This window comes from Myotis yumanensis, unplaced genomic scaffold (genome assembly GCF_028538775.1).
Source record: "Myotis yumanensis isolate MYYU_CA2020_CCGP unplaced genomic scaffold, mMyoYum1.0.hap1 SCAF_11, whole genome shotgun sequence".
NCBI lineage: Eukaryota > Metazoa > Chordata > Mammalia > Chiroptera > Vespertilionidae > Myotis > Myotis yumanensis.
This window is the reverse complement of record NW_027223762.1, coordinates 69,683,074-69,705,066: the sequence shown is the minus strand read 5'-3', so window position 1 is coordinate 69,705,066 and position 21,993 is coordinate 69,683,074. Positions and strand designations below refer to the sequence as shown.

Below are 21,993 nucleotides of genomic sequence, written 5' to 3'. Positions count from 1 at the left end.
TTTAGCGGGAGGAATAAGAAAGAAGTCACTGTAGTGGAGAGTAACATTAGACTGTTTCGTAATTGTCTACTCAGTTATTCTATGTGAAACAAATCTCATTTCTCAATCATCTACTCAAGGTACTTTGCTTCCCTTGGTTATGGAAACCTCTTGGTTTTCCTTTTTTGTTTGTAGCGTCCTTATAGTGGCTCCTAAACACTTGTCTCAGGATGTGCATATGCATGAGTACATGAGGAGATGTATTCTATTTTTCTAAGTAATATGCCCTGAACATTTTTGTATAAGTGAAAATTTTGAAAAGGAAATTATTGTAAATCTAAGAATATGATGTTTATATCAATTATGTAACACATTTCTTTAAAAATGAATAATTACTTTTGTAAATTTAGCTTTTACATGTTGAACCTATATACCTAGCATTGGAAATATTTTACACTATTGGGTAAAATATGTAGATTTCTAAATATTATGGCAAAAGTAGGTTTATAGGTGCTCATATGGAAAATATTACAATAAGTGATAATAATACGAGAATAAACTCGTTTCATGTACTCACAACTGGACACCTACTTTTTGTTTTTAATATATTTTTATTGATTTCAGAGAGGAAGGGTGAAGGAGATAGAAATATCAACGATGAGAGAGAATCATTGATCAGCTGCCTCCTGCACGCCCTCTCACCGGGAATGGAGCCCGCAGTCGGTGCTGTACACCTACTTTTGCCCCACCCCTGTATATATACTGCCCTACCGTACTAATGAAGGTCCATTGATGATATCCATTCTTTGGGGGATGAAGGCAGACATCCTCATGATCATCCTGAGGCTAGTTTCATTCACGTTTCTTATCTACCACCTCCCAAAATGCCTGAGACATAAAATTTTGTGGAATGAATAAAATAATTTGTTTTACCTTCTGTTTTGTCTGTCATCACTTCCTTTATGGTCATTTTTTCTTTCTGTTAGAACTTTCTCATTTATTAGGGGCTTTGCAGTTAGATAATTTTAACTGTTTTTGTATATATGAGAAGTGCATGTGATTTTGCATTTTTTCTGAGTAAGTTGGAGGCTTCTTTTTTTTTCTTGGCTCTCACTGTTGGTCTCAGATGGGAGGATGCCAGAGGCCTCTCAGTAATTAAAGACTATGTTTCTTAAAACAGAGCATGCTCCATACTAAGTAAGCACTTAGTGTAAGTATTTATTGAATGTATGTATAGAATAACCACTTGATGTATTTCCATAGGAGTATATAATCTGGTGAAAACATTGCTCATTATTTTGCTTGTGTTTTTACCTTTTTTTCTTGATTCATTACAGAGTAGTAAAATGGAATTTTACTAATTATGTATAAGTCCACAGTTATACTTTTGTGCTGAATGCTCCAGATATCAAAGGTAATGTGGGGCATTGAGGCACACAACAAGATGTAAAATTTACCATTTTCAATTAGATCCCTCAAAGTGCTAGAACCCTGGCTCCTACCCAGACTGATGTCCTGCCATACACAGTGCTGTTGGCATCTCAGCCACTGTGGAGGTGCCTGCGGAGCATGGAATTGGTCAGTGGCAACCGGGAGGTAGTAGGATGGGTACATTTTGTCTGCTTGTCACATAGCACTGCTTTGTATAGTCTTTTGTTTATATTTTGTCTTTGGGGGATGAGTCCTGGCCAAGTGGTTCCTGTGTCAGGAAGAAACCCTGTCTTGGATTCCTGCTCCCTGTGGTTGAGATATCTCTAGTACATGGAGCTGGCGTCTACAAAGGGGCCAAAGGTGTGAGTCTTAGGAGAAATCTTCCATTGCAGGCAGGAGGCAAACATTGTGATAACATATTTTGGCACATCTCCATGTGTCATTCACACTAATCAGACAATTGTGGAATTCTCCTTTGGGAGGAAGACAAACCTGTAAGGTTTTTTATGTTTATTTTTATCCCTAATGAGAATGGAGTTAAATGAAAATTAGCATATTAGTGGCTTGGGATATGGTATCACGTATTTGATACTTTATTTTGCATTTAATATTTTTTAGTATAACTTTCATTATGTCTTTTTTTTTTCTCTAGACAAGTTGGTATTAAGAATGGTATGTTTTTTGGGTACGCTAAACAACTTTGTCCTAATCTTCAAGCTGTTCCATATGATTTTCATGCATATAAGGAAGTTGCACGCACAATGTATGAGACATTGGCAAGGTATAGTATGTGATATCGTCACTGTGTGTCTGTCCTGCTTCTTCTGTCTGATATTAAAGAGTCCCGTTGCTTTCAGATGATCAGAGTTGCTTTTTTTTTTCTTAATGTATTTTTATTGATTTCAGAGATGAAGGGAGACTCCAGGAGAAAGAGATAGAAACATCAATCATGAGAGAGAATCATTGATTGGCTGCCTCCTGCACTCCCCCTACTGGGGATGGATCCTGCAACCAGGGCATGTGCCCTGACTGGGAATGGGACCGTGACCTCCTGGTTCATAGGTCGATGCTCACCCACTGAACCACGCTGCAGGGCTGTTCGTTGCTTTTGATAGACTTTTTTTCTCTCAGGAACCCTTTCCTCAGCATTCCAGTATGGCAGCCTGTCCTCCTTTCTTTGAGCAGATCCAGTAATTGGTAGTTCCATCTTTTTGTGCTGCTGAACTTGGTCAGAATCTGATTTTATATATATACTAGAGGTCGGCCCTGGCAGCCCTGGCTTCGTCTGGAAAGATGTCCAGTCTAATTAGCATATTACGCTTTTATTAGTATAGATAACTTGTAGTCAGTGGTTCTAGTTTTCTTTCCATGCAACCAGACAAATGAAGGATAGGAATTTTTAACCCCTTGAGTGCCGGGGAGCACGATCGCGCTCCTCCTGTCTTTCGCCAAAGTGCCCAGAGCGCTGTCAAAGCTTCGAAATGGCGTCCAGTTCTAAGTCTGCTTTTATTAGTGATGATGATATTGCTAAATATGTCAATGTAGTAAAGGTTTCCTTAAGTTTTTGAATATGTAACTTCATTTACTTGCGATTCATAATTTTTTTCCTAAACTGCTGTAAAATCAGCAAAAATGCCTTGGCAATTTTAGCATAGTTCCTAGGATATTGGTTGGCACTCAAAGGGTTAAACCTGGTTATTCCCTTTTAATACATTGGAATTATTGTTTTGTTTAAAATTAGAATTGATGGTGAACAAGTAGAGACGCTCTAAAGCCCTTTGTCTTCTAAAATTAGTAGATATGCCAGAGTTAGTTTCTGTAAAAGTTAGTTTTAGTAATAGTTTCAAGGTGTTTTATTAGTTGGCTTGAGAAAAGGAGATTAAATTTTAAAATGTTTACAGTGTAGGTATATTTAATATCAATTAAGAACTCAAAATTTAAAATAAGTATATGCCAGACCATTTGTGCTCTAGGGCAGAAATCAGCACATTTTGTCTGTAATGATTGTGTAGGTCTGTGTCCCAGCCACTCGCCTCCTGTTTAGTGTGAAAGCAGCCCCAGATGGTATCTTATTCCACTACATTTTCTTACCAAAACAGGCATCTTGACAGTGGGCCAGGGTGTGCCGACCCTTGGGCTGTGTGGGTGTTCTAGGAGATAGACATTTGGCTTCTGTTCGCCTCTTCCTTGACTTTCGTATGCATTATTTTGAATTCCTGTTTATTGAGTATCTATTTATATGGACAGCTGTTGATGCTGTTAGTCCTTTAGAGAAGAATACGGTCCAATCTCTTACTTTGTGGGAGCTTGCTTTAGCAGGAGCGAAAATATAAAGGGGCAGATGAAGTTGTCTGGCATCAGTATGTATGCCTGAGTGCTGACTGATGAGCCCCAGGTGTAATCACAGCTGTCCTTAAAACCCAAATGCAGGAACGTTGGTATTGCCTAGTGAAAGGTGTGCTTTTTAAATCCTGTTCTGAAGCTGTCAGTGGTAGTGTCCAAATGAGGGCTGGGAGTGGTTGACTCAGCTAGGTAGTGGTCCTCATGTGCCAACTGCCAGCCATGCATGTATTAGTCCTGATAGAATTTTAGTCTGTTGAGACATTTTCAGTGGCATGTGGCTGGTCTTTTTTTTGGGGGGGGGGGGGGGGGGGGGGGCGGGAATCTGTGATATTCTCCTACAGCCCTTTGGAAATCCTGCCTTAGCTTCCTAGTCACCATGCCTCAGGGCAGCTTTGACTCTGAACAGGTTCTTCAAGTCAAGCATGCCCTTCTGCTCTTACAGATGCCACCTTTTATTTAGGCATAAAACATTCATTCATTCTTGAATGGATACAGACACTTAGTCTGACTGTTGTGTTGCCTACAGTAAGGTGTAGGTGAGGGATGAGGCCTATGCCTCCTAGTGTACATTACCAAGTGGGCTCCTGAAGATACATTTTGGCCCTAAGGCCTCTGCTTGCCTCCCACTCGTGGTCCACATATTTAATTAGCATTGGAGCACATGGCAATGCTCCTCTCCCTTTTCTTCTTCTCTAGATAGTTAAAACAAGCTTTTTGTGTGTGGATACTTCATAACCAAAAACAAAAAGTTAAAGTAGCTCCTATGCTGGGAATGTAGGCGGTGTCCTTTTAGGTGGGCATTTCGGGTGATTGGCCATTGTATATTGTGTCTCGGGCCTGCCACTGTGAATGGTATGGAATTGTGGCATTTTTGTTTAGGGCAGCATTGGTTACTTATTTGACAGATATATGATTTTTCTGTTCTTTAGGAATTCTGGTAAACCATGTCTGAAAATTTTTTAGATTAAATGTTGACAGTTCTAACACACCTACTACTTTCCAACTATTCAGAGGTTTATAAAGGTGTTCTGAGTATAGAGAAACTGGAATGATAATTCCTGCTGTTTTTTGGTAGATGATATGGAAAGAGAAAACACTAATTAATTAACTTTGCACTTGGGCCAGTTTAATGAAAATGCTAATATATTTTTTATCATCTTAAGTCTTGTAAGGAAGTGTTGGGGGGGGGGGGGGTACCATGGAAAGACTGTATTTCCCACGTTTGTGGTGATGGATGCAGTTGTAGCTGTGCCTCATTGCCTGTGCTTTGTGTTGACAGCTATACGCACAACATCGAAGCAGTCAGCTGTGATGAGGCGCTGGTGGACATCACTGAAATCCTTGCGGAGACCAAGCTTACTCCTGACGAATTTGCAAGCGCTGTCCGCATGGAAATCAAAGACCAGACTCACTGTGCTGCCTCTGTTGGGATTGGTTAGGATCCAGCTTCTCTCCTATTGTTCACTTTACTCAAAGTATTACTTTGGATCACTTAATTTTTAGGAATGAATTTTGGGTTTTGTTTTTATTACCTTCCTGTATAGGCCTCTTCCTAAACAATTCTTACCATTGCTCACAATTGTGCAGTACATGAGATAAAAGTGTGGGAAGTGCAAGTCAGTGGTTGATAATATCTTTGGAATAACCAAGTTGGAGTATTTCTCACCTGCTCTTCAGGAGTATCTCTCACCTGTTCTTCAGAAATGGGAGAATTGAAGTCAGTATGTGTGAACAGTGTACTTTTTGTCAGTGGACAGAAGCCATGTTTACAGCAGGGTGGTGAGGGTGCAGAGTTCAGTGTGAAGTTCCAGGCCTGTTGTAATCAGTTACTTTCTGAACTCCAGCCTCCTGGACTGCGGGGCCATCCTGTCTCCACTCGCAGTTGGTTGATCTTATGTCTTGCCCTTGGTTTCCTCGTTAACTCCCACCATTTATCCTTTTGTGGACTCGTCCGCTGTGCCCTCTGGAACCCTCTCTCTCCATGCCTAACCTTCCCTGAGCCACCTCCTCCTTTCAGAACCTCCTCAGCACCTCTCTTCTTGCCATTCTCTCAAGTGGATCCAGTTTGTCCCTGTCATGCTCTGTGCCACAGGCTTGAGAGGGAGGGACAGCTCTCTCTTGGCTTCACTGTCACTTCCAGTCATGACTTCTCCATTCTCATTCAAAAACCCTTCTTCCTCTGAAGTTCCTGTCTCATTTGTACCGGTGGCCTTTTAATTTATGCAGATAAAAGAGCCAGTCCTAGTGAAGGAAGATTTTTATGGCTTCATTTCCCGAGAGGACCAGAGGGCATGCCGTTCCATGCAGGACCGTGGGGGAGGAGAGGGAGCAACCAGAGCTCGGTCGGGAGGAGGAAGCAGGAGTGAGAGGAATCCTAGTCCTGAGTCTTTACTGGGGTTTCTTTAGGAAAGGCCGGCCGGGCAGAGCAAGAGTAAACAGCTCAGGATTGGCTACTCTGGGTACTTCCAGTGGCCTTAGAGCTGTAAGGGTGGTCTCTGGTCGCCTGTACCTGGCTCTGGGATGAGGGAGAGCAGGAGCATACTGGCTTTGTGTGTGAGTTGGATAAGGAAATGGTTGGGATGGCTGCCTGGCCTGTGGGAGGCATGTTCACTAGGAAGTGTTTACTCTTTAGAAATTAGCTAGCCTCAGGAGGGCAGTCTCTCACTGCCCACCAAGATTTTTAATGTGTCAAAACAGCATAAGATACAGAAAGTAAAACAATGTTAATACATTCATTGCATCCCTCTATTACTAGCCAGCCCGCCTGATGTTTGGCCTGCAGGTCCTTTTCATCTTTCACTTAGGGCTCACCTGGTGCAATTCCAGTCAGGCACAAGCTTTGGTGTGTTTTTTATTGGACGCATTTTTAATGTACAAGTATGACGATATGAAAAATTCTTTCAAAAAAAACCAAAAAATTCTTTCAAATTCAAGCACATAATTAAAAGAAAATTCCCACATGATATTTCCTCTCCTCAGCCCCCTTTTCTTCTTTAGAACTCACCATATTTATCATTTTGGTGTGACTTTCTAGGACATTTTCTCTTCTTGAATATATATATATATTTATCCTGGGAAACACATGGATTTTATAGACGTCTACCCTAAAATTAAGACATGTGCTTTCTATAAGCCTTCCATCATTTTTGGAGGTGTCATTTTTCACATACAAGTTCACCTGACATGTTGTTTCTCAGGTCCCTGGCACCTTCCCAGGAGCCTTTCCTTTGCTCTGCTCTAGGTTCATGTTCACAGCCACACCTGGGGCCTCACTGCCAGGGTCCATCTTGTTTCTAAGTCTCTCATGTCCTCAGTTTCTACTATACGTGTCCTGGTCGTAGAGTGAGACTTCTGGTTCTTTGGCTTTCTTTTTCCCAAGTCCAATAGAGTTCATTTGGCCTGATTGCCCTGCCTAGCCTGGATCTGCTGGTTGATAAAGTGAACTAATTTCTGATCATTGCTCTCAACTTCCTATAAATCACCGTTGTTTGGACTGCTTTCTCTATTCCTTTACCTGGGTAGGAGATGTTGAAATGATACTTATTTTGGAACAAAGAGGAACATGGTTACCTCTGTTCAGTAACCATGCTGGTTATAATCTCTAGTAAACAAAATTTTGCTGGTTTTATGCTATATTTGAAATGATCAAAATTGTAAATAATTTACTTTCATTATTTATAGAAATTTGCTCAGTAACCTGTTTGGAGATGTCTTTGTTAATAAATTTTAAAAATAATTGTGACTATTTCTTGAATAACTTTTGTTTTTGTTTTCTTGCTTTATAGGTTCTAATATTCTCCTGGCTAGAATGGCAACTAGAAAAGCAAAGCCAGACGGCCAGTACCACTTAAAGCCGGAAGAAGTCGATGATTTCATCAGAGGTCAGCTAGTTACTAATCTACCAGGTGAATACAGACCTTTTCTTTTTAACATTAACTTATTATAAACGGTTATTAGTGCTAAAAGTTTTATAATGTATCTCTTTTCCAAAACATGAATTAAGTATTTATTTATTTTTGAGTGCCATGAGAAAAATTTAGAATTTTACAGTGACTATCTCAATTGATTTATCAGGATCTTAATGTTACATTTAGCTTTGCTTTTAATGTGTTTTATTTTTTAAGTATTTCTCAAGTAGGAAGATAAGGAATTCTAAGAAAACATTTAAAGCGAATATGATGAAGTTGACTTTTGGTCCTTTAAATAAATCATAACTTAAAATAGTGTACTTCTAGGTGAAAGATAAAATTTTGAGACTCAAGTCACCTACTTATAAAATTATCCTGCTGAACTAATGACAGTTTTCTGATTTTAGTGAGCAAATAGTTTTAATTAAAAGGATAAAGTGTGTGAACCGTTAACTCAAAGATTGAAGTAAAACTTGCATCTCCATCTTTCTTGCCAAGGGCAGCATGTTTACTTTTACCTTTTTGTGTAGGACTGTATGTAAAATCTTTCCATGGAGAATCATCAAATAGGATTCATTGCAACTGAAAAGTGGTTGCCTTTTAAAAGACCTTGAGTAGATGTGGTTTTTGGCGGGGGGGGGGGGGGGGGGGGGGGGGGGATAGGACAGTTCCTTTCATAATTATTAAATATTTAGACTTGCTTTCTATGGTAGATGCCTCTTTCTAAGAAATTTCTCTAAACCATGCATCAGTCCTTGATTCTGTCATATAATCTCACCTCTTTGCTATAAAGCAGCCTGTCTGAGCTTCACCAAGCTCTTGTGGGTCTGTGGTGGGAAAGTTCAAAGTAGCATATTTTGATGAAAGTTTTCTTATTTCATTTGGTTGTTAAAAATGGAGTTAGTGAGCCCAGCCCGTGTTGCTCAGTGGCTGAGCATTGACCAGTGAACCAGGAAGGAGTCACAGTTCAATTCCCTGTCAGGGCACATGCAGTCAGGCAGCATGCCTGGGTTGCAGGCTAGATCCCCAGTGGGGGTTTTCCAAGAGGCAGTCCGTCAATGATTCTTTCTCATCATTGATGTTTCTATCTCTCTCTTCCTCTATGTAATGAACTCTAGTTGATGATTCTCCACGGAAAGATTTTACATAAGGAAGTTGGTCACACAGTCCTACACAAAACGTGAAAGTAAACATGCTGGCCCTTTGGCAAGAATGATGGAGATGCAGGTTTTACTTCTATGAGTTAATGGTTCATACACTTTATCCTTTTAATTAAAACTATTTGCTCACTAAAATCAGAAAACTATCACTAGTCCAGCAGGATAATTTTATAAGTAGGTGACTTGAGTCTCAAAATTTTATTCCTTCCTCTCTGAAATTAATAAAAAGTAAAAATGGGGAGAGACAACCAAGATGGTGGCATAGGTAAACACCTGAACTTGCTGCCATGCACAACCACATTAAAACTACAGCTAAAACGAATATCACCCAGAACCATGGGAAGGCTGGCTGAGTGGAAATTCGACAACTAGAAGGAAAGAGAAAAGCGAATTGAGTCCGGTAGGAGGTGCAGAGGTGTGGAGGTACGGAGGCAGGCACGAAAGGGGCTGGCAGCTGGGTACGCTGTTGTCTTTCAATATCGGGGGGGGGGGGGGGGGGGGGGGGGGGGGATACAAGCTTCCAACTGCTCTGAACTCCAGTTCCGGGCGAGACTTTGGGGACCCAGACTCATACGGAGAGAAACTGGACTGTCTGGCATCGGGCTGGAACATGAGGGCGGCTTTCTCCCAGAGGTGCTTGCAGCGATAATAGTTCCTGCACAGTGCCGCGGGACACAGAGACCCCGGGACCTCTCTGCAGCAGAGCAGACTTGCAGCCATTGCGGTTTGCTCCTCCCTGGGGATTCCCTAAGACCCCGCCCCACCCAATTTACAACCCTACCCAAGTTGTGTGCAGAGGGTTTTGCATATGAATGGCCTGGCCTTTCTCTGCCTAAAAACCTGTCAAACTGTAGTTGGGTCAGAGAACCCCAGAGCTTCCAAAAGAAGGCCTAAGGCTCCTCAGCAGCCTGCATTACTTCACAGCTGTGCCTTTTCTGGGCATCTCCAAACATCTCTCTGTAGCTCCTGCTGGGTGGCCTCAGGCAGTGGTTGACTTTGTGCTTCCTTGGAGATCCACGAGCCAGTCTACCCAGTGGTCAGAATGAGACCATCTACATTACAACTCCTCAGATCCATAAGAGACACACTCAGGGGGCAGACTCAGTGAGCGCCAAAGTCCCAATGAAGCAAGTCCTGCCCCATAAAGGTGTCTTAGCACAGAAGTTCTCCCATTGTAGACACAACTGGTCCTCATAGCCAATTGACCTGGAGGTCAATTCCTCCCAGTGATACCAACAGCAATCAAGGCTTAACTACAACAAGACTGTGCACACAACCCACAAAGGGGTGCACCAAGAGTGTCCACCTCAGGTAATTAGGGAGGCTGGGCCCTGTAGGACATCTAGCACACAAAGCCACTTTATCAACACAGGGAAGCAGCCAAAATGCAGAGACAAAGAAACAGGTCACAAATGAAAGAAATGGAGGAAAGCAAATTACTGGATATAGAGTTCAAAACCACGGTTATAAGGTTACTCGAGATTCTTCTAGAAACCTCTGAGAAATATAGTGAGACACTCAAGGATATGAAAAAGAACCAATTAGAAATTAAACATACACTGACTGAAATAAAGAATAATAAACAGAGATCCAGCAGCAGACTAGAGGATTGCAAGAATCAAGTCAAAGATTTGAAATACGAAGAAGCATAAAACACCCAACCGGAAAAGTAAAAGAAAAAAAGAATAGCCAAAACCGGTTTGACTCAGTGGATGGAGCGTCGGCCTGCGGACTGAAGGGTCCCAGGTTCGATTCCGGTCAAGGGCATGTACCTGGGTTGCGGTCACATCCCCAGTGGGAGATGTGCAGGAGGCAGCTGATCGATGTTTCTCTCTCATCGATGTTTCTAACTCTCTATCCCTCTCCCTTCCTCTCTGTAAGAAATCAATAAGATATATTAAAAAAAAAAAAAAAAAAGAATAAAAAAACACGAAGATAGTGCAAGGAGCCTCTGGACAACTTTAAGTGTACCAACATCCGAATTATGGGGGTGCCAGAAGAAGAGAGAGAGCAAGATATTGAAAACCTATTTGAAGAAATAATGACAGAAAACTTCCCCTATCTGGTGAAAGAAATAGACTTACAAGTCCAGGAAGCACAGAGAACCCCAAACAAAAGGAATCCAAAGAGGAGCACACCAAGACACATCATTATTAAAATGCCAAGAGCAAAAGACAAAGAGAGAATCTTAAAAGCAGCATGAGAAAAAGAGTTAGTTACCTACAAGGTTGTACCCATATGATTGTCAGCTGATTTCTCAACAGAAACTATGCAGGCCAGAGGGGAGTGGCAAGAAATATTCAAAGTGATGAATAGCAAGAACCTAAAACCAAGATTTCTTTACCCAGCAAAGCTATCATTCAAAATTGAAGGTCAGATAAAGAGCTTCACAGATAAGAACAAGCTAAAGGAGTTCATTACCATCAAACCAGTATTATATGAAATGCTGAAAGGTATCCTTTAAGAAGAGGAAGAAGAAGAAAAAGGTAAAGATAAAAATTATGAACAACAAATACATATCAACAAGTGAATCTAAAAATCAAGTGAATAAAAAATCTGGTGAACAGAATAAACTGGTGAATATAATAGAATCAGGGGCATAGAAAGGGAGTGGAATGACAATTCTCGGGGGGATGTGTGGGAGTGTGGGAAAAGACAACAAAAATCGTACACCTATGGACGAGGACAGTGGAGGGGGGGGGCAAGGGCAGAGGGTGGGGTGGGAACCAGGTGGAGGGGAGCTATGGGGGGAAAAGGAACAACTAATCTGAACAATAAAGATTTATTTTTTAAAAAAAAAAGTAAAAATGGATTTGATGATATTTGTAGATGTGTATTGCTTAAGTCTAATAAAAGTATATCTGAACTAAGAAATTTCTGTTAGAGGCCACAAAGTATTAAATGACCCAAATGCCATTTTATGATGGGTTAATTTTAAAGCTTCCTGATCCCATATTAAATAACTTAAAAGATTGTATTTAATGTCAGAAATGTGAAATATGACATTTTGATGTTTCATTTGATGTTAAATTTGAATAATCATATAAAATCTAGCTGGCAAATTACAGGCAGGTCCATGAATGATGTCATGTGGTTTAGTGTCATTTTGTTTATGATGTTGAGGAGAAAAGAAATCGATTCCCAGGGGAGTTGGCACGGTCTCCCTTCCCCATTCTGTGTGGGTTTTCTCCAGGTCCCTCCTGCACCTTAAAGATGTCATGTGAGCCGAAACCGGTTTGGCTCAGTGGATAGAGCGTCAGCCTGCGGACTGAAAGGTCCCAGGTTCGATTCCGGTCAAGGGCATGTACCTGGGTTGCGGGCACATCCCCAGCGGGAGATGTGCAGGAGGCAGCTGATCGATGTTTCTCTCTCATCGATGTTTCTAACTCTCTCTCTCTCCCTTCCTCTCTGTAAAAAATCAATAAAATATATTTTTTAAAAAAAGATGTCATGTGAGGGGAATCAGGTGTCTCAATTGTCCCTGGTCTGAATGAGAGTGGGGTGGCCTTGCAATGCAAGAGTGTCTTCTCTGGGGGGTCCCGCCTGGTGCTCTGAGCTGCTGGCTGGGCTCTGGCCACCACTGGACTTGAACCAGTGGGTTGGAAAATAATGACCTTGCTTGTTTTTATTACTCTTTCTTAAATGTATGTATAGTTCACATTTATTTCAATACTTACAAATTTCGCTCCATAACACCATTGTGAAATGAGTCATTTTTGTAGGGTTTCCTGCACATCCCCTACTGGGGGTGTGCCCGCAACCAAGGTACATGCCCTTGACCGGAATCGAACCTGGGACCCTTCAGTCCCCAGGCCAACACTCTATCCAGTGAACCAAACCAGCCAGGCCAGAAAAATTCTTTAACCTATGAGATGCTTTGATTATGTCACCTAAAAATAAACTGATGAACAAAACAGGTCCAGAGGTATGGCTGCATGAAAAAGAATAACAGATCTCAGTGGGGGAAGTGGGGAGAATGGAAGAACGTATGTACATAACCTATGGACACAGACAATAGTATGGTGAAGGCCTTGGGTGGACCAGGGGGTGGAAGGAGTGGGGCAAAAAGGGAGAAAATGGGAGACATCTGTAATGCTGTCAACAATTTTACAAAAAGGAGCCCTAGCCAGTGTTGCTAAGTGGTTAGAGTATTGGCCCGCAGACTGAAGGGTCGCAGGTTCGATTCCGGTCAAGAGCACATACCTCGGTTGTGGGATCAATCTCCAACCCCAGTCAAGGCACTAGGGAGGCAACCAATCGATGTGTCCCTCTCACATTGATGTTTCTCTCTCTGTCTCTTCACCCTCCCTTCTGCTCTCTCTAAAAAAAAAATCGATGGGAAACATATCCTCGGGTAAGGATTAACAAAACAAAACCAAAAAAAAGGGAAAGACTGATGATAAACAATGTCAATAAACAAAGGATCAATTCTTTTAAAAATTTTTAAGGGGGATTATTTTAAATTAATATTAAAATTGTTAAATTAATGTAATAATTAAAAATTAATTTCAATATGAAATTTTCATTCAAATTCATTGTTTTTCTTAGTTTATGTGTAGAACTAAACTCAATATGGGCTCTTTCCTAGGAGTGGGACGGTCCATGGAGGCCAAACTGGCATCTTTGGGAATTAAGACTTGTGGAGACCTGCAGTACATGACCATGGCAAGACTCCAGAGGGAATTTGGTCCCAAGACAGGGCAGATGCTGTACAGGTTCTGCCGAGGTTTGGATGACAGACCAGTTCGAACCGAAAAGGAAAGGAAATCGGTTTCAGCTGAGATCAACTATGGAATAAGGTTTACCCAGGTACTGATCACTTAATGGGTTTACCTTAGGCTGTCCTTTATGTTTTCACATTGTCTTATCTTGTAACTAGACCAGACTTGGTGCTTGACATTAAGTCTTCAAATATTTGCTATCCCTAGAGCTTGTAGAATCTTTTTTAAACAAATGCTTAGCAAAATAGTCAATAATGTGTATGCATAATGTTGGAATTGTTAGGTCTATAGGAAAATAACATGGGAGTTTTCTGTGTATGCCTTTCCATAGCCCAAAGAAGCAGAAGCTTTCCTTCTGAGTCTTTCAGAGGAAATTCAAAGACGGCTTGAAGCTGCTGGCATGAAGGGTAAACGCCTGACTCTCAAAATAATGGTACGGAAGCCGGGGGCCCCTGTAGAAACTGCAAAATTTGGAGGCCATGGAATTTGTGATCACATTGCCAGGTAAGCTTACCTTAAAAAGGATATTGGGTGTTAATATTTCAGTGCAGGTTATTATCTCTACTAATAAAAGGGTAATATGCTAATTAGACCGGATAGACGAGGCAGCGCCGCCCAGGGTCCTGGGTGCCTGTGGCTGGCCTGGACGAAGCCAGCCCGGGTCCTGGGTGCCTGCGGCCAGCCAGAGGGAGGAAAGCCCAGGTCCTGGTTGCCTGTGGCCGGCCGGAGGATGGAAACCTGGGTCCTGGGTGTGGGGGCTGAGGCAGAGGCGGTTAGGGGCGATCAGGCAGGCAGGCAGGCAGGCAAGTGATTAGGAGCCAGCAGTCCCGGATTGAGAGAGAGAGATGTCTGACTGCCAGTTTAGGCCCCATCCCATGGGGTTCTGGATTGCGAGAGGGTGCAGGTTGGGCTGAGGGACCCGACCCACCCTGCCCATGCACGGATTTCGTGCACCTTTAGTAATTAATAAAAACCAAGGAAAAGTATGAATAGAGATCTGTAAACTCCGATGGTATGTGATATTCTGTAGAGGCAGGCTCAGCCTGGGGCCATCTTTGAATTAAGTTGCTATGCTCAGGGTCAGCCTGTCCATGTGTTCCTGACCTCTGGTGGCCTAGCTTTGGGGTCAGGCTGTTGACTTTAGTGCAGGGACAAAAAGGACAGGAAAGGCCTAACACCTGCACCCACAGATGTTTGTGGACTTGGGGAGAGGGGCCTGTTGGGAAATTTCAATATAATCATTCAGTAAATGATTTGAATGAGACGTTTCCTCATTCAGGGAGGTCTCATTTCTGTTCATGAAAAGATTAATCATTGTAGTCTCTGAAAACTGGTAGAATGCATTTTAAAATGCGTTTTTTTAATGCGGGACCCACAAATATAAAACTTCAGTTAAGAGCTGAGACTAGTATGAAAATATTTAGTTTTTTGCACATCACTTTATGCCACTCTGCACACTGTTTTATATCTGCTAGGCAACCACAGCTTTAAGACTTTGGTTTCTGAAAGCCACATATATGTAAAGAAAGAGTTCATGCCAAACATGATTACAGTCACATTTTTTATAGAGATGCTGCTGAGAGGGACAAGAGGATGCTGTCAGCCACAGAAAACTTCCAGCTTTATCATGAAGGCCTTTGTTTACCAGGAAAACGGGTTACAAATTGAACAACGTAATTTATAAAATACATTTTTATGCATTCGGTAATTTTGAACTCTGTTTACCTATTTTAATGAACCTTTAATTACCTATTTCAAATGGTAGCTTGTTATTCTATATAATAAAAGGGTTGCCGAAACCGGTTTGGCTCAGTGGATAGAGCGTCGGCCTGCGGACTGAAAGGTCCCAGGTTCGATTCCAGTCAAGGGCATGTACCTGGGTTGCGGGCACATCCCCAGTAGGAGATGTGCAGGAGGCAGCTGGTCGATGTTCCTCTCTCATCGATGTTTCTAACTCTCTATCTCTCTCTCCCTTCCTCTCTGTAAAAAATCAATAAAATATATTTAAAAAAAAAAAATAAATAAATAAATAAAAGGGTAATATGCAAATAGACCAAACGGCAGAACAACTGAACAACCAATCAAAGTGTAATACGCTGATATGCTAAGGCTGCTCAACTGCTTGTTATGACGTGCACTGAACACCAGGGAGCAGTCAACTGGTCGACCAGTCACTATGACGTGCACTGACCACCAGGGGGCAGATGCTCTGACTGGTAGGTTAGCTTGATGCTGGGGTCCAGCTGATCGGGACTGAGTGAGATGGGCCAGACATGCCCTGGAGCCCTCCTGTGGTCCCTCCCTAACCTGATCATGCATTGGTGGGGTCCCTCAGCCTGGCCTGCACCCTCCTGCAATCTGGGACCCCTTGGAAGATGTCAGAGAGCCGGTTTCAACCTGATCCTGCAGGCCACTCCCCTTGGGAGGGTGCCAGATGCAGACTGATTGGGTGCGAGGGAGCGGCAGGTAGGAGCTGCAGGTGGCGTTGGACTGCAGGTTTCAGCTCGATCTCTGCAGGCCACCCAGAGGGACCCCACCCATGCACGATTTCATGCACCGGGCCTCTAGTTATTTCTATAATAAGTTGGTTATTAGGACTCTACTTGGATATAATTTTTTTTTTAACGTGGTTTCTATAGGAAAGTCAGATCCAGTTTATAATAATACATTTTCTGGGAAAGTAACCTGGAGCTTTATTTTTCCAAGATACATGGAAAGGAACATCCAAAACTGAAATAATTCTTTGGAAGCGGAACTGGTAGCAATTCGTTTCCTCTTGGCATGTCCCCACTTTTAAATGTCGTATCGTTCGTTACTTAGCATTGTACGTTGTGGTTTATTCAGCAGTGCCTGGGGCTCCCTCTGTCTAATCTTACTAAGAAAATCAGCCTGCTGATCATTCTCTTTGGAAAAATCCAGGTTCTCCAGAAATCTTATTACAACATTAAAAAACTGAAATTGATACTTTATTCCCCCTGACTCAGGATAATATTTATTTGGCTTTTTTATAAGCACGTGTATCTATCTGCTGCTGTTGGTATTTCTTTTTTGTCCTGAACTTTTAAGAAAAAATGTTTTATGAAAATCTTAAACATATAATACAAAAGTAGAAAGAAGTACAATGAACCTACATGGGCCCATCACCTGACCTCAGCAATTGCTGTGAGCTCCCCCTGCAGCATCCTTCCCTCCTCCCAGTTATTTTGCAGCACATCCCAGCTGCTATGCCTTTCCTCCACAATATGTCCGTGTTTACTAGTACCTCTAACAAGATACAAACTCTCCGCTTAGTAAACACAGCAATATAATAGACATTTTGCTGTGCTCTTAACATATTAACTTGCATGACACATGATGCACAGGAAGCACATGATTGATTGAAACAGTGCCATTTTATAAGCGTCACCAAGATATAGATGAGCTGTAAGCCAGCCACTGACACCTAACATTGTGGTGGTATCCTGGCTGCATCAGAAATGCTGTAGTGGAGGTTTATGAAATACTATAATGCTGACTCTCTGTTTCCTCTAATTCGGGGGTTGACAAATTACTTCCTGTGGGCCTAGTCAGCCTGTGCTTGTTTGTATATGATTGGTGTGAGGGAAGAATGACTTGTCATAATGGCTTGTGAGAAATGAAGGCTGCGAAGGGGCCCACCAGGCACCAGTGTTTACTGTCTGGCCCTTTACAGAAAAGTTTGTGGATTCCGTGTAGTCTGATTAAAGTCCTGTTTAGTTGAGTGAATTAAGAACTGGTCTCCAAATTCTGTGATTCTGTAATTTTTTGTACTTGGCCTCGACCACAGTCTTGTGGCTTCCAGACTCTGACACTAGATGAAACTAATAGAAACGACAGATTTTAATGACCCGTCAGAGCTACATGGAGACTGAGATCTGGCTTGATTTTTGCTTAGGAAAGTTTTTCCTGCAACGCTTTTCCTTTTGGGGAAAGAATCTTTCCCCTTTGGAGTTCTTTTGTGTATGTGGGTCAGTTTGAAGTTTGTACATCTGTATTTTATCAAAGGAATACATCTGATTGAAAAGGTGTCGCATGCAGTGCTTCCAGTGCTGTTCTTTCTACTCTTCAGAGGTTTCTCCTGGTATTTACCTCCATGCTTTTAGGGACACACTTAAACTGCTATATCTAGCTTCTTTCAGTTTTGTAAAATGTTGACTGACTTTCTACTGTAGATGAGGATTTATTCTCTTCTCTCTTCCATTGTCAATGACTATTTTCCCTGTATGCCTGTTTCTTTTCCCCATAAAGTCATCGGTTTTTTGATCAGTCACGGTCTAGTGTTAAATTGTTACAGCCACATACATACTGTACAGTGATCCACACATTGCCTCTCCTGTTGAACAGGTTTTTCTCGATTTACTGAGTATCTTGTTGGCTTTTTTTGTGAATTGACCAGAGGTTGTTCCCAAACCCCTTCCAGTGTGTCTCAGTACATCAGCAATCTGTTGGTTTGACCTTTTTTTCTGGGAGACCTGTCTCTTGGGGTCCCCCAGCCTGCTACTCCTGGCTGATTGGTTCATCTCAAGACCCTCTGCCAAGCCCGCACTGTGTGCCTCCCTGTTTCCTCCTGGATCTCACTGAGGAAGAGTGCCTGGCAGGATGCCTTTTTGAACCTGTATGGCGTTTTGCTGGCTTAAAGGCTATAAACATAACTTAGAGTTAGAAGTCACTTTTCCAGTTTGTCAGGATTCCTACTGAGAAGTCCAGCCCTTCCCTTCCTGAGCTCTCAGGACCTCTGTCTCAGGCTCTGGAGTTTGATTGTCTGCTCTGTCTCCTTGTGCCAGGGAGTTTGTCAGCATTAAATTTTTTGTTTCTAGTAACATTTTAAATTTCCGAGTGTTTCGTTTTGTTCTTTGGACATGTAAATATTCCTAGTGTTTCACATTGCAGCATTGTCTCTGATCTCTTAAATACTCATCCAGTCCCAGGGTGAGTGTTTCTCCACGTTCCTTTTTTCCTGTCCTGGCTGCTGTTACAGGAGGTTTTCTCCTGGTGTCTGTCGGGCAGTGCTTGGCTGTCTCCCACCTGGGAACTGCGACGATGCTGTTTGGTCCTCTGGACTCAGTGGGTCACGTAGACCTGTGGGCTTCACCACAGCCAAGTGTTTGGAGGGGCTTGCTGTGGGGTTGCCACAGCCATTGGTAGTGTCTCTGGTCTTTTCTGTTAGCTTACAGGTTCACCAGAATGGAGTCCTCCAGCTCGCATCTGGTTCCTCGATAGGAAGGGGGTCTGGTCTGGATGGGGAAGGGGGATCTTTTGAGAGAGGTGCCTCCTCCCTTAGCTGTGAGTGGCAGGCCCCTCTTAGGTGGTGAAAGGAGGGGGGCTCTCTCATGTACATTCTCATCCCCTTTCTCGCCCCTCCTTTATTATGTACCTGGCACCTTTCATTCCTGCACTTTTCTGAGGGTCTGAGCCTGCTCAAGTTGGTGCCTAGTTGTGGGCTTTTAGCAGGCATTTGGCAGCTTACCATTTACTGATTTGCTATTAGTATTCTAAATTATGGATAACATTTTTCTCCTCTGATCCCCTCTCCCATTTCTATCTTTAAGAGTTTATACCTTTTAAAAAATCATTTCAAGTCACTTTAGTGGTGTTTTGGAAAGAAATTAAGATAAACATAGTTTTAATTCACTAAGGTCCACTAAAAATCATGCTTGTAATTTATTTTGCATTTACCTATGTGACATAAATTGAAGGTTATTATTAGGTAACAAATCAATGGAAATATTTTTCCAAATGGTTTCCGTGGAGAAATAGGCATGTGTCACAGATGAATGCATGATGTCCTCAGGGCACGGAGAAAGCGAACACATTGTACTTAACATTCATGCTTTGGTTGTAACACAATATGCTTATATTTGTTTATGTATTAACTAGGGCACCTCAAGATGCTGGCGGTGCTCCAGTCTGACCCCAGCATCCTCGTCTCCTGCCTGCAGACAGGGTGCCACCATGTCCCCCTTGCCATGGCTGTCCACACGTGTCTGTGTACAGAGCTGAGGGAAAGTAGGATTGTAATGAGCTTATATCCACATGTTGAGATTATTCAATGGCCTTACCTCAGACTAACAAAACGAGTCAGGAACCAAAATACAAGGATTCTCCTTTGCCTTCTTAACATTAACCATTCCGCCGCAACTTTCTTGGAACCTAAAGCTTCTCTTGGTATCTAAAAAGCATTGTACTTAACATTCATGCTTTGGTTGCAACACAATATGCTTATATTTGTTTATGTATTAACTAGAGTGCTTTTTTTTTAAAGTTGCAACTTACTTTTAGTTGGCCAGTTCTTTATTAGTTTTTTTCTTAAAATCCCAATGTCCTATATGAATTTTCTTTTCCCCTTGCTGCCACTGTAATTAATTCATTTGGCTTCCTTGAGGGAAAACTCTCTCATTGGTTCATACTTACGTGAACTTTTTGTGGCTTCCTTACACCTTCCTTGTAACTCTGTAAGCAGTGCCCTGAAGCAGAGATACCTGTGGGCGCAGGGAGCAGCTCCGGCCCTGTAAAAAGTTACTTCTGTCCTTACAGGACCGTGACTCTCGACCAGGCAACAGACAGTGCAAAAGTAATTGGAAAGGCCACACTGAACATGTTCCACACATTGAAATTAAACATTTCGGACATGAGAGGGGTGAGTACACAGCATTTAAAATGCTTTCTGTAACATGGTTTTCACTGGAGGCCTGATCTGAACATGGCCATGGTGGGTGTGGGGTTTGTTTGCAGGTTTCAGCTCCTTTGATAGAAACTGAAAAACTCAACTCTCACCTGACCCGATCTCCTTTTTCAGAGAAAATCAAATTTGTTCTGAAATCTGTTTTCTGCCTAGAATAATTTGATATCTTCAGTTTTTGTAGCACTTTAATTAACCAGGGACTCATTTTACATGCATTATCTTGCTTCCTATTCTTGTTTCTCTAGAAATAGATGGGACTGGGAGGAGTGTGAATCTGCAGTTCTTGTACTTATCGGGATCTTTTTAATCAGAAACGTATGTCTGATGAGGGTGAGTGACTAGAAGAGGGCATTAGAAATGTGAAAACCTAGTTTCCTTAAAGATGAACCTTGGCTGGTCCCGGTGTGCGCGCACGCGTGCGTACAGGGCAGTTACTGGCTGGTGTGGGCGTTGTGGAAGGACTGGGGTGCTGCTGCAGCAGCCGTGACTCAGCTTCTCCCGGCTCTGCTGTGCTGATTCTGTACAGATGCCTGAAGGGTACCCGCTGCCCATCCACTCCCAAACCCATTGTTTAATATTTTTTATTTTATATGAAGTTTGCAGGTAGACTATCTGCTTTTCAAAATTTTTTAGAATCTTATTTTAAAAAGTTGGCTGGCAAGAACTTTGGTGAGATACAGCAGCTCCTTTTGGCTGTTCTGTGTGAAGAGATTGTTGTATATGGGTAGAAGTGGATACTGAAGGTGGAGGGACTGTCTGCTCACCAGGTAGTATAGACGCCATTTTTGTAAAAATCATGTAGAAGGCTGATTAAATACTTTAACGTTATATTCTGGTAACAGGAGCAGAAGATGTAAAAAGAGGATTGGCTGAGAATTTTGCTCAGTTGACTTCATGTTTCACTTCCGTTTTCCTAAAAACATACTTTCTTCTGATTCTAGGTTGGGATTCAAGTGAACCAGTTGGTTCCTGCTCATCCGAGACTTCACGCCTGTCCCAGGCACGTGCCAGCTCAGCCAGATCCCGGTGGCTCCCACTCTGTCCTGGACCTCCTCCAAGTTCAGAAAGCAAAGACATCCTCAGAAGAAGAGCACCAGGAAGGTGGGTGGTGGGTGGTTCTGCCTGGGGCCGCTGTGTCCTTAGGAGAACCGTTCATTGTAAATGCTGTCTGGCAGGGCTGTGTGTGGCCCTTCAGACACAGGCTGGCATCAGGAGGAGCATATTGAAGTCTGTGGATCAGAGTGCCCCCCATGTGCCCAAGTGAGCTGAAGAGGCTAGTGTATGTATTTTCTCTACTTCCAGTATTCCTAGCTGCCATGGATCTGCCATCTCTCTCTACACATCTGACATCTGCTGTCAGCCCTGTTACGAGCAAAGCCGAGCCTTCGGGGAAATGGAATGGTCTACATTCTCCCATCAGCTTAAAATCAAAACTGAACCTGAGTATAGAGGTCCCATCACCTTCCCAGGTATATTTCTATAATTAAGTATGATAAAAATGCAAAAGTAGTTTTACAGTAGGAACGACATGTTTAATTTCCTTGCCAGTATAGTCGAGAGAGAGAAAAGATGATTTCTTAGGGCCAATATATACCTGAATTCCAAATGCCACATGACCAGTGTAAGTGAAAGATTGGTGCTTCTGCAGATCTGCAGCCCTTGCAAGTTGTAAAATGTTGGATGAGAGCCAATTCCTTAATTGCCTTCGTGACAGTGTCCACCACAGGCACTTCTGGAGCGGAGCACCAGCA

General features: G+C 42.4%; 1 protein-coding gene across 8 annotated transcripts in view; it reads left to right on the top strand.

The window, feature by feature from the left end:
• The window catches only part of REV1 (REV1 DNA directed polymerase), a 108,892-nt gene that overhangs the window by 83,024 nt on the left and 3,875 nt on the right, over positions 1–21,993 (top strand). For all 8 annotated transcript variants that reach the window (XM_070429856.1, XM_070429855.1, XM_070429854.1 and 5 more), the window contains 8 exons: positions 2,063–2,191; positions 5,033–5,187; positions 7,539–7,658; positions 13,410–13,630; positions 13,874–14,046; positions 20,095–20,197; positions 21,184–21,343; positions 21,545–21,711. In XM_070429856.1, the coding sequence (XP_070285957.1) occupies positions 2,063–2,191; positions 5,033–5,187; positions 7,539–7,658; positions 13,410–13,630; positions 13,874–14,046; positions 20,095–20,197; positions 21,184–21,343; positions 21,545–21,711 (1,228 nt within the window). The remainder of the gene's footprint in view (positions 1–2,062; positions 2,192–5,032; positions 5,188–7,538; positions 7,659–13,409; positions 13,631–13,873; positions 14,047–20,094; positions 20,198–21,183; positions 21,344–21,544; positions 21,712–21,993) is intronic.